This window comes from Protopterus annectens, chromosome 8.part0 (assembly GCF_019279795.1).
Source record: "Protopterus annectens isolate FY-2018-M chromosome 8.part0, PAN1.0, whole genome shotgun sequence".
Classification (NCBI taxonomy): domain Eukaryota; kingdom Metazoa; phylum Chordata; order Ceratodontiformes; family Protopteridae; genus Protopterus; species Protopterus annectens.
The window spans coordinates 1,104,812,423-1,104,830,446 of record NC_056741.1 but is presented as its reverse complement, the minus strand read 5'-3'; the positions used below and the strand labels follow the sequence as shown (position 1 = coordinate 1,104,830,446).

The window sequence follows — 18,024 nt, the reverse complement described above, 5'->3', positions numbered from 1 at the left end:
TACATCCTAGCACCAATCAACTTCAGTTCACTGCCTGTGTGATAGAATCTTAATTTCTTTTAGGCACATGTTTACTGAAGATGTTCAGCAGGTACTAATGGAGGCAAGAAAGCCTGATACAAGGAAACCATATGTTAGCAAATGGAAAGATTTTTTTTTCCTGAATACATATACAAAATATTTCAAGAATTCATACTGCATGCAAACTGAAAACCTATTAGAAATGGTATTTATTCTCCATGATATGTATTATCAGACAGTTCCCTCCATTCCAGTTGAATACAGATTCTTGGTAACATGCATGGGCTTCTTGAAATACAGTCCATGTGTTTATGTGGAGGATCCATTTAAATATTTTATTTTTCACATATTCTTTTAACTTAACCTGTTGACAAAATAGAACCACAATGTGATAAGATAAGCAGGAATAATCAATATAGAGCAGTGAGGCATGGCAGTGTATCAGTTTGAAATTGCAAGAGGGTGACTGATTTAGAGTTATGATGGACTGAGTCTGAATGAGTTACTTTTGAAGGAACAGCCTTCTATAGACCAAATATACAAAGCAAATTTTTACATTAAATTGCAATTGAAACAAGTTATTTTCTTGTTTGTGGGCTATAGCTACCACAGTGGTTATGAAGAGATTTAAAGGAGAAGCCCTCCATCCCCTTAATTATAATCAACTCCAGTGCTACTGCTGCACCCCATAGAAAGGATCAAGTCACTGCAGAGGGTATACATGCAGGTGGCTAAGAGGAAATTCTGTGAACATCATTTGCTTGAAGCACAAGAATGTGGATTACTGTTTTCCAGAGGAAATACCTGCTGATGCTATATTTATGCATGTACCAACAAGGAATGTCTTTCATATCACTGTTAATAATATTCATCATCCCTGGGATCTCCTGCCAAGGATAACCCAATATCCAGCCAGTAAACCAAACCATTTATTACCTAGGAGTGTTATACATCAGACATATGCTTCTCACCCAAGCGTAGGGCATAAAGGTTCTGTATAAACGCTCCCAACTTTGAGCTTTGTTGCAGCCAGTCTGAACACCATTATCATATGTCAGTTTGAACGCCCTTCGCTTTGCTGGTTGTAACAAGCCTATGTCTTCAAGATACGTGCCCCATTAGGGTTCCTTTTCCTTTTTATTCTATTTTTCAGTGGGTTACATGTCATCCAACAAAGAAACGTGCATCAGGCGGACTTAAAAATAACATAAATGCAGCCAGTGAGCTGCAGACAGAAACATGAGCAGTACTTTTTTTTATGTTTTATTCATATCACTACATGAGAAAAGACTGTTGTGCACACATTACTCAACATTTCTACAACTGTAATGACCATTTCTTCTTAATTGTTAGGCAACCGCTGTTGCCGTTAAATATCTGGTTGCGATAATACGCAAGTACCATTTTTATAAAAGAAAATTGCATTTCAGTTTTATACAAGTTCAAATGTTAATAAAACACTGTTATTCTGGTTATATTTTGTGTTAATATTTTGTCTGCTCTTCAGGTCAGAAGGAGTTGCATTGTGTCTTTGTGGATTTAGAGAAAGCATATGACAGGGTGCCTAGAGAGGAGTTGTGGTATTGTATGAGGAAGTCGGGAGTGTCAGAGAAGTATGTAAGAGTGGTACAAGATATGTACAAGGGTAGTGTGACAGCGGTGAGGTCTGCTGTGGGAGTGATGGATGCGTTTAAGGTGGAGGTGGGATTGCATCAAGGATCAGTTCTGAGCCCTTTCTTATTTGCAATGGTGATGGACAGGTTGACAAACGAGTCAGACAGGAGTCCCCGTGGACTATGATGTTTGCAGATGACATTGTGATCTGTAGTGAGAGTAGAGAACAGGTGGAGACGACCCTGGAGAGATGGAGATATGCTCTAGAGAGAAGAGGAATGAACGTCAGCAGGTCTAAGACAGAATATATGTGTGTGAATGAGAGGAAGGCTAGAGGAATGGTGAGGATGCAAGGAGTAGAGGTGGCGAAGGTGAATGAGTTTAAGTACTTGGGATCAACAGTTCAGAGTAATGGTGAGTGTGGAAGAGAGGTGAAGAAGAGAGTACAGGCTGGATGGAGTGGGTGGAGAAGAGTGTCAGGAGTAATTTGTGACAGACTAGTACCAGTAAGAGTGAAAGGGAAGGTCTACAAGAGGGTAGTGAGACCAGCTATGTTATACAGGTTGGAGACAGTAGCATTGACAAAAAGGCAGGAGTCAGAGCTTGACGTGGCAGAGTTGAAGATGTTAAGATTTGCACTGGGTGTGATGCGGATGGACAGGATTAGGAATAAGTATATTAGAGGGTCAGCCCAGGTTGGAAGGTTTGGAGACAAAGCCAGAGAGGCAAGATTATGTTGGTTTGGACATGTGCTGAGGAGGGATGCAGAGTATATTGGGAAAAAGATGCTATGGATGAAGCTGCCAGGTAAGAGGAAAAGAGGAAGGCCTAAGATAAGGTTTATGGATGTGGTGAGAGAGGATATGCAGGTGGTTGGTGTGAAAGAGCAAGATGCAGAGGACAGGAGGAAATGGAAACAGTTGATCTGCTGTGGCGACCCCTAACGGGAGCAGCCAAAAGAAGAAGAAGATTTTGTTTGTTCTTCAATTTGCATTTTGAATGTTGGTATCCCACAATTCCATTGTATTGGGTGGGGTTACATAATTATGTATGCAAATTTTGTTATTTAGTGTCCAGATTTTTGGCCACTTGTACCTACTTTTCACTGGCCTTTGTGAAGATTTTTGGTAATTCCAGGTTGCGAGGTATGTGCAGCAGCATGGGCTACATGGCATACGTTTCTAAAATTACAAGCTAGATATAATCTCTCAATCTGTTGCCTCTTTTGGAGCTACAATTTCTCAAAGGTATTCTATTATGATGCCACATAGGAATTCAGGTAGCTTGAGACTGTTCCCTGTCAGTCAGATCAAACAGACCGAATGATATAGGATATTGAAGATTATATACTTAATGTCACACTAGATCTTTTTCTTCCTAGACCATTTGATACAACCTCCCTCACTCACTCCTTTCCCCTATCCAAATTATCATCTTTCAGGAAAGACCTGGTGCACCTACATTTGAAGCCATGTTGTTCTTCCTTAATTTACTGCTCATGCATTGTTGTAATATCAGTTCCGTTCCTTATGACTACATAGTTGACAAACTCAATCTGAAGGCAGAATTAGTTCAAGAGGATGATGGTAGTTGTTTCTCAAAAAGCTTGAGACAAGGAGCACTAGCAAAATGGACAGATCACATCAGACAAGTGGCTCATTTCCTGTGGCTCTCTTCAAGAGAAATCTTGATGAGTGGATGGGAAATAGAAAGTTCACCCCGGGGATCACTCCAGTGGCTCTACTTGATAGAGGCACTGGGAACTAACGTCTGACAGCATGATGCCAGGGCACTTTTGTGGGCTGGGCTTGTAAAGGCTCCATGGCCATTAGCCTATTACACACCTATGAACATATTTAGGATATGCTATGCTAAGACTTCACCTGTTGAAGGTGTATTTTTCAGTGGGACAGACCAGTTATTTGCCTCCATTGCTGCAAGTCAAGAGGGACTTGTAGTGGTTAAGGAAACCCTGTCCACATGGCTTGGTAACTGCACTGTGACTTTTTTCAGGCATCAGATCTGGGATGAGCTACTGTGAAAGGCCACTTCTCTAGAGGTGTAGTCACTTCCAGTGCTTGATTCCAAAATATTTCCATTGCAGATATTTTGGCTACTTTGTCATCATTTTACAAATTCACTAAGTGTTATTACTTTGGAATGTGAATCTAGGGTCAGATCTTTATAAACCATTTCAATGCCAGTGATTTGGCCTTCTGAGCTCGAGTTGTTGCCTTTTGGTTCTCCTCAGACTTCAGCCTCTGAGGGAGGCATGCATTTTGTTGATTGAGATTCTTCTGGATGGATGGGCTGGTCCTGGAATCTTTTTCAGACACAACTCTGTTGCCCAGTGTAAAAAGCCCCTAGATGAGATGCACTGGTAGTGTGTGATTATCTTTACACCTTATGCCATATGTTTGGATGAACTCTCTTTCCAATATCTGCATAGAGATTTTAGTGCAACTCAGGCAATTTTTTAATATTTATGTATGCGTTTTTTTTTCTCTTTTGGTATTTGGTCTAAGTCACTGTAAGGGATTTTGCCTGGAGAGCTCAAGGGCTGGACTCTGGTCTTACATGGAACATCATGACAGTGTTGCAGGGGAAATGGAGAAGATTTGAAATTGTGCTGAGCTAGGGATATCAGAACAGTAAATCCCAATAGTTAATCAGTAGAGAAGGATGTTTTATAGTTAAGATGATATGATTAGTATATATTTATTTATTGATATGTTTGATTTATGATTGTAAGCATTTTATGCTTGTTGTGTTACAGTTAACTATAACTTGAGCTCTTTCTTACACATCTATTTATTACTACTGTTTCTTTCCCTTAAATAGGTCTGTCAGTTTCGGTCATCACTGTATTCTGATGTGGACACCCATTTTCGCATGACTCATGAAGACACCAAGAACCTGCTTTGTCCTTACTGCCTGAAGGTTTTCAAAAATGGTAGTGCCTATCAGCAGCACTTCATGAGACATCAGGTATAAGTGCTGCTTGTACCAGGAAATTATGTTACAGGTTCTGATAGATCAAGCAGCTTGGTATGTCCAATCAGATGGATGTCATAAGATGTTTAAGATTTGCTGGGTTGGTGCTTTATTTTTGTCACATTTTCAGCAGTCAGTGTTACAGTTGTTGTAGCTGCTTACTTTCGTGACCATGTTTATGGGCAAGAACCTGCCCTTGCAGCAAGTACAAATGTTTCCCCTTGGTGGACTTAAAAGATTTTTTTTTTTTTTTGTTGTTGCACAGATTGGATACTTCCGTTTTTGTGAAAGCAGGGCATGGTAAATGCTTGGTGCCTTATCTGTTTCTTTAATTGCTTGGTAACCTGAGCACTAATTTTTAACCTGAAACTTAAAAAGGTAGCATTTTGAATGGGAATAGTAAAGAAGACTGGTGACATTAATGTCTTCTAGTGTGCCATATAATTGCAGAGAATACAGTGCCGAAATTGTATTTTTTTTTTTTTGAGAGTAGAAGTCATTGTAATCTGTACTGAATGCAGTGAAATACTGGAAGGTGTGATTTTTTTTTCACACATAGTAACCAAGACTGCATACTTGAACTCGCAGGGGTCCCATGTAAATAGTATGTAGTGAGAATATTTGTGGTTATAAACATTGTAGTACATGTTTATTGAAAGAGCCAAATGTTTCATGTCCTCCTGCTTTCAGAAGAAAAGTGTATATCCCTGCAGTAAGTGTAGACTGCAGTTCCTGTATGCGAAGGATAAAATTGAACACAAGCTACAACATCATCGGACCTTCAGAAAACCAAAACAACTTGAGGGGTTAAAGCCAGGCACAAAGGTAAGACTTTATATGTTTGTGCTTTTCCAGTAAAAATGCAGTATATTATGTGTGGAAAAGGAAAGAAAAGAAAATACTTGAGTAATACATTAGGAACCACTAAAGGAATTTAATGAAGGGTGGAAAAGAAAATTGACTCACATACATAAGGGAAACACACAAGGGAAGAACATTACTCCTCTGATTTTTTTCCTTTATTTCTGTAGAGGTCACTGAACTTATTCCTTTATTCTTTGTCTGAGAAACGTTAACAAAAGAAATGTATTCCATTCCAATAAAAACATTTTTGGAGGAGGGGTTATGTGTAGTTGGTCTGAGATACCTCTAAAATGAAATCAAACATACAGAAAAGTATAATGTCAGAAATATAATGAATCAGTAGCCCTTCATTCTAAACAGGCAGATTGTCCCATTAGCCACCATCTATCACCATTGCCAACATGCAGAATCATTATGACCTCTTGTGCAATATATCATTAAGGCTAATTGCCATTAAAATCTTGTATGTAATTGATGTATCTTTAAAAAAATACATACCTGGTGGGACTAAATAAAAAAAAGGATAAATAAGCAAAATAAAACAAAAATAAAATAGTTCAGTTCTTTAAATAGTTAACTCTGTTGATCTTCCACTTGAGAAACCAGCTTATGTGTTTTACATTTCAGTGACTGCTTATTTAAACATGCTTTCAGTGATAAAGTCTCTCCATTATACCAAATGGCAAGTTTCTCAGTATGCCAATAAACAAAGATGGTAAATTATGTAGAAACTGCTGCAGTTCAGGCTGCCTGTTGCACTTTCCTTTGGTTGCCTTGTTTTTGGGTTTTGTTCTTGTTTGACAATGTAAAAGATTGGAGCCTACTGATATGAGCATCTCCATGTGCAGTCCTTTTTTTTTGTATGGTTATGTACTGTGATGTATTTTTATGCATTTGCACATTTGTATAACATCCATCTTCATTAAGATTGTTAACAGAAGGACTAATGCCATGAAGTAGATCAGCATCTGAATTTTTTAAAGGGTATCAGCTCTTCATGTTTTACCCACAGTGCTCTGTAAAATAGCCTTCCCTGTAGATCACTTTTCCCATTTGTTGTAGCTAAGCATCAAAGAAACTTTTCCAGGCTTTTTAAAAATCATTATACCTTTAAGAAAAAGTTTGCAGCTTGTTTTCTAAATGTAAGTTATTGTTAGTTGTTTTCATCTACCAGTTATCCCAGGCAACTGTTCATGTCAGTCAATTACATGTTTATCTTTGTTCTGGAGAGTTCTCCAGCTTTGAACTGACATGTCCTAAGCATTACTATTTTTTCTTGGCTTGCCCTTCCAGTTACAGAAAACTGCATGTCTTTATTATTGTTTTGTCATCTGTTGATTTTCATAATGATTATTGTTGTTCTTTGAAAATGGCGCATAGTACGGACATATTGGTATGGTAGGGTAAGGAAAGTTGCCCTTTCCCCACTGTAGTACGATCTCGGAGGTGTATATATAATTTGTGGTGGGCACAGCACCCAACATTAGGAGGGTCTACTGTTCACCGAATCCTCCGTATGTGGGGAGCTGCACCCCTCCCCCACTGATTATATATACCAGCTCCATGATCACACTGCAGTGGGAAAAGGAAAGTTTCCTTATCCCTACCTTACCTGCAAGTACGTACTATGTGTTGTTTCCTTTCTGTTGGCCAGCTATGATCGTTCGATGTTTTTATTTACAATCATATGCCTCTTCGAGGAAAGGAGCATTTGATGCTTTGTGTGCAATGAATGACTGTTCAATGAACGTGCCATTCGATGAGTAAACATAGACCAGGTGTTAAATACGAAAATCTGCAGTACATATTTTCTAGGACATATCACTGACTTTACCATGGCCATCAGAAAAACAACCAGAGATCTGGAAGTAACCAGTGTGACTTTGGTAACTTTCAGAACAATCACCAGCCAAGAGGCGGGAATAGTCAGCACATTAGAAGGACTAATACAGTCCCCCTTTGTTGGAGGTAGGGCATTAATCTAATACCTGAGATTTTGCCCTGCTGATCCACTCTAGTGGCCATATTTTTTTGTAGGTTTATAAGTAAGTACTACACAGTCAGTTTGCAGACTGTTACAAGCCTAACTAAAACCCTTACATATAGGTTTCCACCTGCCTCAAGGAAGGCAAGATAATGTAGCCCAGGAGATAACTTAAGGCTGTTCATCAAATTGTTTAGGTTTACTGTGAAATTGGAAAGATTTATAGGTACTTAATAGATTGTTGATGTGTGAGGGTCTTAAGAAGCATAGCTTTACATTCCCATGGAAGTTTATAGCCTGTATATCTGATGTCCTTTTCATTCATTCCTCAACTGATGGGTCCAGATCCAAGACTCCGATCCGACACAGCCGAGTTCCACAAGAGCATTGGATCCAAGAACTCTTGAGCACCTCCCTTTACCCTTAATACACTGCCAACTTAACATGCACCAGATTTCATTTGCTGCCATTAGCTTAAGATGTGAATTTATTTGCTGTTGAGTGTTTGGAGTTTTTCATGTTTTTCATTTCCTGTTTGGTCGTGTTACTTTATATTTCTAACTTCTATATTTTACCCTTTTCTTCCTCCCTCTCACAATCTTTAATCTAAATCTAACTGTTTTCTGATCTTGTTTGGCTGCTGTTCTTCAGTACCCTTATCAGTACCATTGTTGGTATTTCTCTTTACTCTTCGGAGTATTTCTGCTTACCATTATTGGTAGCTTTTCTCCTCCTATTTTCTCTTATTTAAATATGACTCTCTCTCTCTCTCTATATATATATATATATATATATATATATATATATATATATATGAAATCTGTATCTATGTATATGTATATACCGTTCCATAATGCAGCTAACCAGCTATTTGTTTCGTTGTCTCCTAACAGATTGAGCAAACCAGTTTCCAAAGTTACTCTGGCAAAATGGTTTGAATGTATCTCCTTTATTTATGGTGAAAAGGTCTCTCCTTGCCCAAGCCTCCTTCGGTTCATTCCACGAGGTCTATGGGGGTTTCTTCAGCCTTTTGGTCAAGGGCTTCAATAGATGACATTTGTGCAGCCACAACTTGGACTAATTCTTACACCTTTATTGCTCATTACAAATTAGATTTGATTTCCAGGAACAGAACAGAACAGCCTTTGGCTCTACAGTACTCCTGAATATCCTTACATGAGGGCCTCCCAAGGTTACAGTAGCTGAGGGACTCTGTCCCATCAGTTAAGGAATGAATGAAAAGGACAACATCAGATAAAAAAGTTACATACTCACTATAACGTTCCATCTCTGCTGTCCATTTTCATTCTTCCTCAACTTTCCACACACCTACCCCCCGCCTTTGGCTTCTGGAAATGTCTAAGGGTTGTATAGAAACCTCTGTTACTTCGCCAAACAACAATAATCTAAAGATATAAAGCACAACAAAAGTCTCAGTGTGACCAAATAAAGTTTAATACAAAACAAAGTAGCACTCTAGCGCCCCGGCTTAACATAAGCCTTCAAGGAGTACCTTCATCATTAACAAACCCTACTATTTATACCCCACAGTTGCCAGTTAAACATTTATACAATAAAATAATTTAATAATTGCACATTTAAAACACTCCAATTTAAAGATACATAGCATGTAACACTAAGTAACACACTTCCAACAGCAGTCTGTTTTCAGACCCTGTGGAACCAGGGTACCATATTTCAATATAAAAAGTGTTTCTTTGTATAACAACAGATTTCTTATGTAATCACTGTCCCCATCTCTTTGTACCTGTTCTAAAATAGTCTCATTTAAACCTGCACAATCACTATTATGGTACAATTTAAAATTCTGGGCTAAAGGAGTCTCTATTTTATCTAACCTAATGTCCCTTAGATATTCTAATAGTCTCTTTTTAAACATTCACTTAGTTTGCCCTATATAGTACTTATTGCAACTACATTTAATCGCGTAAATCACCCATTCTGTTGAGCAATAATAATCTCCCACTACTTCAGATCTAATCTTATTAATTTTAGAAAAAATTTTAAATGTGTAATTATTAAATTATTTTATTGTATAATTGTTTGATTGGCAACTGTGGGGTATAAATAGTAGGGTTTGTTAATGATGAAGGTACTCCTTGAAGGCTTATGTTTTGCCGAGGCGCTAGAGTGCTACTTTGTTTTGTATTAAACTTTATTTGGTCATACTGGGACTTTCGTTGTGCTTTAAACTTGTGTTACTTGTTTGAGCTCGAGTTTCTCTTTTCCTTTTTACCTTTGTTAATTTATATAATGGGTTGTCCCTTCATAGCTACTGGCAGCAAACTAGATCTGAGGTGTTTTAGGTTGGTGGGGCATTGTGGGAAAAGGGAAAAACTCGAGAGTTCTTAGATCCGATGATATGATAGAACTGGCCGAATCAAATCCAAACCCATTAGATGAGGAAGAATGAAAAATGACAACACACATGGAATGTTATGGTGAGTACATACTTCTTAATTGTATACAAATAACCCAGAGGCAGGCAGAACAAGGATATGGTGGGCCATTTACTTGATGTTCTTAGTGTTTCACTGTTGCAGTCATTACATTTAGGTTATCTGCAGGTAGCCCTCAGCCAGCCTGATTATCAAAGTCTTGGGTCTTGCATCGGTTGCTGTCTCTTCTTCCATGACGTCAGGTAGTCAGGGGTATAAAGCATGCAGCCGGCGCCATTACATCAGTCTCTCTTGCCGTGCGGTGCCCAAAGTAGAAGCAGTTCGCAAGTGGCGGTCAGCCGACTCCTGAAATTTTCGTTTTCGAGTTTCAGAACTGAAGTCTTCAAAAAAGCTAAGTACCCAGTTGGGATCCTTTTTCTTGTTCTAAACCGATGTCAGTAAAAGTTAACAATTGTATTACTTGTGGAAAGCAAATACCTCATAAAGATTTTCATTCGTACTGCATTCCTTGCTTTGGCCCAGATCACGACGTCCCTCGCTGTCGGTTTTGTGCCTTATTCAATCCTCGTACCATTCGTCGTCGGTTCATTTTCGCATCTAACTATTTCGATACTCTGTTTAGTAAGCCATCCGACTACCGACATTCCGAAAAAATGTAAAGATTAAGACAGAGACAGACTGCATAGGTCCAAAGCTGCCGACGACACTTCCGTTAAGTTAGTCGCCAATTCGCCGGTACTCAGTGAGATGCTTTCGCAGCCCCTGATACCCGCTAGTTCAGATTCGCAGACCTCTACTGAGACCCATTCAGAGTCCGGTATGCCGCGAGATGCTTCTTCGACTATGGAACCTGGGGACGTCTTTACCTTGGATGGGTCCGGAGCTGCTCTGCAGGCACTGGCTTCTGAGGGTGTATTCAGGCCCTACTGACTTGCATATCAAACCAATGCCATCTTCTTCTTCAAGGCCTAAAACTCGATCCACGCCTAGAAAACCGACATCCAAACCGCATGGTCAGGCCCATATGCCTAAAAAAACAAGTGATAAGAATGGCTGAAGACCTTATTACTCTAATTAGGGGAAGCCACTCTTCTCCCTCTAAGAGACCTAGAACTGATTTTTCCTTCTGATTAGGATTCTGAAATTTCTGTTTCTTTTGATGACTAGGATTTGCCCTTATCTACCTGTGAGGATTCTGATGCAGAGGACTCCATTCCCTCTTCTTCCCCTGCAGAAGATTACTCTTTTAGTGAAACCTTGCACACTCTTAGGGAGCATTTCTGCTGTGAAAGCCAGGATTACTCTGACTCCAAAAAGAGGCCTAGGGAATTCTTACTCCTGCCTCAACACAGGCCTTTAGCTATCCCCCCTGTACTGGACATTGTAGATGATGCCTTCTTGGAATCTAGCCTGGCCCCAGACACCTTACCTCCGGCTCCCAGGAAACCTGACCGGTATTACAGAGTACCTGATTCTCACAAGTTCCTCTTTAAGAATCCTACTGCGGACCCAGAGACCATTTCACAGAGATCCAAAGGCATTAAGGCTACTACTGCCAAAAATCCTAACCCTCTGATAGAGATTCCAGGGCCCTGGACAGATGGGGTAAGAAGGTATACACTTCTGCTACTTTGGCCATTAGGGCCTTAAACTGCCAGTTCCATATGTTAAAGTACCAGCAGCATGTTATTGGATTACTTAAACAGAAATTGATGTTGATTCCTGACTGTGCTGAAAATAAAGAATTACAGGATTTAATGCATTTTGCTGAATAAGTTGGTAAACATACTTTGCAGTGTGGTTTTGACTCCTTAGAGGCATCTTGTATGGCTGCTGTTACTGGGTCTGTTCTTAGAAGGCATGCTTGGCTTAAGGTGCAAACTCTGCCAGATCATGTTAAAGCCAAAATTTTACTGGATGCTCCCTTAAACCAAGACCACCTGTTTGGCAACAAAGCAGAAGTAGTTCTTAAAAAGATGGAGGAAAAAGCTAAATCTATGCAAACTGTTAAAGATTTCCTGCAAGTACAGCCTCCCAGATTTAGTAGGCATTGGCCTTCTAAGAATTGGTCCTTTCCTGTCTTTTCCAGGCCTTCTCAGTCCAAATCCAGGAACAGCAGACCACCTAGGCCACAGTCTCAAGGTATTCACAAACCTAAGCAGTGGGGAGGCTCCCACTTCCAAAGCTGGAAGTAGTAAGCCTCCCCCCTATGGTAAACTGTCACAATGACTTAACCTTAAACCTTCGAAGCCCTGCTCAACTGACCGCACCTTTAGGGGGAAAGATGGCCCTGCATGCAAAAAACTGGGAACTCATTACCCAAGAAAAATGGGTTTTAAATATAGTTTTCCAAGGATACAGATTCCACTTCCACACCTTACCAACCCCAACAGGTTGGCCAGACCCACCCCCAAATCAGTGGACAGAGGCTCAGCAGCAGGTTTTCTCTCTTCTAAGTATAGGGGCTATTCAGCCCGTCCCAGCAGAAGAATGGGGACAAGGTTTTTACTCCAGACTTTTCCTGGTTCCCAGAAAAGACAACTCCTGGTGTCCTATCCTGGACCTATCTATCCTAAACACCTTTTTGGTAATTCCAAAATTCAAAATGCTAACTCTTCATAAGCTGCTTCCCATGCTAAGCAAAAATGCCTGGTTGGCAACATTGGAGTTAAAGGAAGCCTACCTGCACATCCCAATAAGGGATTCTTGCAGAAAATACCTACGCTTCAGAGCAGGCTACATGCACTATCAGTTTGCTGCACTGCCCTTTGGCTTATCTACTGCCCCAGGGTATTTACAAAATGCCTAGCTCCAGTCATTGCATTTTGTAGGCAAAGAAATAGTCAAATATACCCATACCTGGACGATTGTCTAATTCAGGCAGAAATCCAGGACATACTATTAAATCATCTGGCATTTGTAAAGAAACTGCTAACCTCACTGGAGTACACCATTAAATGAAAAGAAATCTCATCTAGTACCCTGCCAACAAATTGTATTCCTGGGAGCAAGCTTGAACACAACTTCAAAGATGGCCTACCTCACGCCAGAGAAACAAGTTTATCTGACAGCCTACTTCAAATTACTGGCCACAAAGACCCAGCTAACTGCAAGGAAAATACTGCAAGCTCTGGGGTTCATGGCATCTTGCATCCTACTAATTCCATATGCAAGACTGCATATGAGGAAACTACAATGGTATCTAAAAAGCCTATGGTGTCAACATTCTCAGGACCTAGAATCAGTGATTCCTATCATCCATTGTATAAAGACAGAATTTCTTTGGTGGGCAGAGGCCTGCTACCTCAACAAGTGGCTGCCATTCACTCTACCCTCTGCCACCCAAACCCTAACAACAGATGCATCAGACTATGTATGGGGGCTCACTTGGCAGGGCAGTGCATTCAGGGCAAATGGAACCAGAGTCAAATGCACCTTCATATCAGTCAAAAAGAAATGTTATCTGTACAGAATGCTCACAGCCTTCGAGGACCACATCCTTCCAGGACAATTATTGATAAAAACAGACAACACCACTGTTATGTGGTACATAAACAAGCAGGGGGGAACCCACTCATACCCCCTCTGCAGACTAGCCATGGCTCTGTGGAACACAGCCATGAGCTACCAGGTGCACCTACAGTCTCAGTTCCTGCCAGGCAAGCTAAACTCTCTGGCAGACGACCTAAGCAGAAATCTCATGGACCCACACGAGTGAAAACTGGAACCAAAGATATTTGACATGTTGAGAAACAAATGGGAGAGAGCAGATATAGACCTGTTTGCCTCCCCTCAGAACTACCAATTGGACAAATTCTGCACAAGGACTCCCCACAGACAAGCTTGGAAAGTGGATGCCCTGTCCTTCACCTGGAAAAACCTCTCAGTTTATGCCTTTCCCCCTCTGCCTCTCCTCTCCAAAGTTCTACTAAAGATCAAACAGGAGAAACCAAGGACAATACTCATTGCACCAGACTGGCCACGCCAACACTGGTACCCCCTCTTGCACAGTGTGTCACTGCTGGAACCATGACACCTGCCTCAAATCCTTTCCCTGCTGTCCCAGCAGGAGGGCCAGATTCTGCACCCCCAGCTTCAAACTGTGAACCTTGCAGCCTGGCTAATTACATGAGCTCTCCATTACCATCCCTCAGTAAGCAAGTGCTGGATGTCATTCTGGAGGCAAGGAGGCCTGGTACTAGAAAACCCTATGCTGAAAAGTGGAAAAGATTCTGTTCCTGGAGCCAAACTCAGGGGATGGGCACAACAGTGCCCAGTTTACCACATCTTCTTCAATACTTAACAGAGATGCTTCACAAGGGCCTTTCCTTCTCTTCTATTAAAATTCATGCCTCTGCCATTCCAGCACATTATAATACGGAGCCACCCTTTTTCTCTCACCCCCTGCTGAAGCAATTCCTCAGAGGGGCCAAAAATTTAAGACCACCCAGGAGAGTCCCTACTCCAGCCTGGGACCTTAACTTTGTATTGGAAAAGCTCACTCTACCTCCCTTTGAGCCAGCTGCAACTGCAGAGTTGAAATTCCTTTCTTGGAAAACAGCCTTCCTTCTAGCCATCACTTCAGCAAGAAGAGTGTCTGAATTACAGGCCTTCAATGCAGTAGAGCCCTTTATCATCTTCCATGCAGACAGGTTGTCCCTCAGGACCAATCCTTCCTTTATGTCCAAGGTGGTATCCAGTGTGGCCCTTAATCAGTCCATTCATTTGCCATCTTCTTTTCTAATCCACAGAACAAAGGAGAACGAATACTGCACTCGCTGGACGTGCACAGACAGCTTAGATTTTATTTGGACAGGACTAAACCTCTCAGAAAAACTGAACAACTGTTAGATGTTCATCATGTTACACTGCTGCAGTCATTACACTCGGGTTATCCTGCCGTCAGGCAGTTCCCCAGTCGGCCTGAGTTCCAAAGTCTTGGTCCGGCGTCAGTTGCTGTCGCCTCCTCCCTGATGTCAGTGTGACAGGGGTATATAAGCTGCAGCCGACGCCATTTTCTTCCGTCTTTCTTGTCGCGCGGTGCCTGAAGCAAAAGCAGTTCGCAAGTGCCGGTCGGCCTACTCCTGAGATTTTCATTCCGAATCCAGAACCGAAGTCTTCTACAAAGCTAAGTACCCCGTTGGGGAAACTTTTTCTTGCCTCAGACCGATGTCAGTAAAAGTTAATAACTGTATTTCTTGTGGGAAGCAAATACCTCATAAGGATTTCCATTCTTATTGTATCACATGCCTAGGCCCAGACCACGACGTCACTGGTTGTCGGTTTTGTGCTAGGTTTAACAAGCGCACTATTAAACATCGGTTTGATTTTGCCCAGCATTATTTTGGCAGAAAATTCAATTACACCATGCCGTCTGAACTTCCGACGACTAGCATACATAAAAATCGCAAAGACAAGGATAGGCATCTAAGGCCCAAAACTGACGGCGAAGCCTCTTCTAGGCCAGTCGCCGGTTTTCAGCGAGGCACCTTTGCAGCCCCTGACGACTGCTTCTTTAGAACCACAGGCCGCCTCTGACTCCCACGTGGAGATGGCTGGGCCTTCGGACGCACAAGATTTTCAGCCTACCGAAACTAACCCTACAGAGGGATCCGGAGTAGCTGAACAACCCGTAGCTTCAGAGGGTGTTTTCAGACCTACTCAGTTAAGCATTAAATCTTCTGCTAAGTCTAAACCTCCTTTAAAAACAAAGAAACAAATACAGCATTCTCCAGGACAAGCCTCCATGCCTAAGAAATAAATGCTCAAAATGGCCGAAGACCTAATCACGCTGATCAGGGGGTCCCATCCCCCTCCTGATAAAAGGCCTAGACAGGATGCAGACTATGACTCATCCGACCAGGTATCCATCTCTTCAGACTCATCCTCAGACCCAGGATACTCCTTACCCCCTTATGAGGATTCTGATGCTGAGGAATCAATTCCTTCAGCCTCTCCGCCTGAGGACTACTCCTTTGGGGAAACCTTACATTCCATGAGGGAGCATTTCCATTGGGAAGGCCAGGATTACTCAGAATCCAAGAAAAGGCTCACAGACTTTCTTTTATTACCTCAACACAGACCCCCTTGCTATTCCGCCAGTGTTAGATATTGTGGATGATGTGTATACTGAATCTAGCTTAAATCCTGATTCTTTACCTCCAGCCCCAGTTAAGCCTGACAGATACTACAGAGTCCCTGACTCTCACAAATGTCTTTATAAAAGCCCTGTTGCTGACCCTGAAACTATTTCTCAGGGACCCAAAGGGGTTAAGGCCTCATCAACAAAGAATCCAGTCCCCTCTGACAGAGATTCCAGAGCATTAGACAGATGGGGGAAGAAAGTATATACATCTGCAACTTTAGCAATGAGGGCCTTAAATTGCCAGTTTCACATGCTAAAATATCAGCAATTTTTGATGTATCAGTTGAAACAAAAAATGCTTCCAGAATCAGATCCTCCTAATTTTAAGGAAATGCAAGATTTATTGCATGCAGCTGAACAAGTGGGAAAACATGCTTTGCAATGTGGTTTTGATTCTTTAGAGGCCTCCTGTAGAGCAGCAGTTACAGTTTCTGTCATTAGAAGACATGCTTGGTTAAAAGAACATATGTTACCAGGTCATGTTAAAGCAAAACTATTGGATGCACCTTTGCAGCAGGATGTGTTATTTGGAGTTAAGGCAGAAGAGGTATTAAAGAAAATGGAGAATAAGGCAAAATCTATGCAAACGGTGAAGGATTTCTTACAGGTTCAGCCTCCTCGATTTGGCAGAAATTGGCCAAAAAAGAATTGGTCCTTTCCAGTTAACAGACAGACCTCAAAGGGGCAGATGCAGACGTCCAAGAGGTAGAGGTCAACCACAAGGTCCTTACAGGCCTCGACAAAGGGGTGCATCAGGTCAGAAAGAAGGGGAAGACAGGCCTCAACCATATAAAAAACAGCCCCAATGACTTCCCACTACAGCTGCCAAACAGTTCTGTCTTGGCAGCCCCCTTGAGAGGAAAACTGGCACTTTTCTATCACAATTGGCATATGATCACCAAAGACAAATGGGTTCTCAACATTGTATCTCAAGGTTACAGGTTCCACTTTCACACTCTGCCAAGGTTAAAAGGAATGCCAAATCTGCCACCAAATCAATGGGCAGAGGCTCAAAAACAAATTACAGCACTCATGGACATGAGAGCTATTCAAAAGGTACCACCACAGGAGCAAGGACAAGGATTTTACTCAAGACTCTTTCTGGTTCCCAGAAAGGACAAAACCTGGAGGCCCATTCTGGATCTTTCTTCTCTAAACACTTACCTGGATGTTCCGAAATTCAAAATGTTGACACTAGAGCAGCTTCTTCCCATGCTGGGCAAGAAAGCTTGGCTCGTAACCTTGGACCTCAAGGAGGCATACCTGCATGTCCCTATCAGACAAAACTGCAGAAGATACCTCAGATCCATAGCTGGTTCAATGCACTACCAATTCTCTGCACTGCCCTTTGGCGTATCTACTGTGCCCAGGGTCTTAACAAAGTGCCTGGCACCAGTAATTGCATTTTGCAGACAGAAAGGAATTCAAATTTATCCGTACTTGGACGACTGCCTGATTCAAGCAGAGAGCAAGGACATTCTTCTAAAGCATCTGGCGTTTGTAAAAAAGTTAAGTTGCCTAGGGTACACAGTAAACGAAAAGAAATCAAAACTAGTGCCCTCACAAGAGATAATATTCCTGGGTGCCAGCTTGAATACAATGGCCCAGATGGCTTATCTCACCCCAGACGAGCAAGGACAACTGACTCAATATTTTCAGTTAATGGCAATAAGAACCCAACTCCCTGCAAGAAAAATTCTGCAGGCCTTGGGTTACATGGCATCTTGCATACTACTAATTCCATATGCCAGACTGCATATGAGGAAACTACAATGGTACCTAAAGAGTGTCTGGTCTCAACACTGTCAAAGTTTGGAAACAGTTATACCACTAATTCCTTGCCTTCAACAGGAGTTTCGATGGCGAACTCAAGTTTGTCACCTCAACAAGCCTTTCACTCAACCCACAGCCAGGCAAACACTGACAACAGATGCATCGGATTATGCCTGGGGAGTTCACATGGCAGGAAAATGTATTCAGGG

At 41.5% G+C, this 18,024-nt stretch overlaps 1 protein-coding gene across 4 annotated transcripts in view; it reads left to right on the top strand.

Annotated features, from left to right (window-relative positions):
• The window catches only part of POGZ (pogo transposable element derived with ZNF domain), a 2,357,128-nt gene that overhangs the window by 1,824,254 nt on the left and 514,850 nt on the right, over nt 1-18,024 (top strand). For all 4 annotated transcript variants that reach the window (XM_044080634.1, XM_044080633.1, XM_044080632.1 and 1 more), the window contains 2 exons: nt 4,477-4,623; nt 5,320-5,454. In XM_044080634.1, the coding sequence (XP_043936569.1) occupies nt 4,477-4,623; nt 5,320-5,454 (282 nt within the window). The remainder of the gene's footprint in view (nt 1-4,476; nt 4,624-5,319; nt 5,455-18,024) is intronic.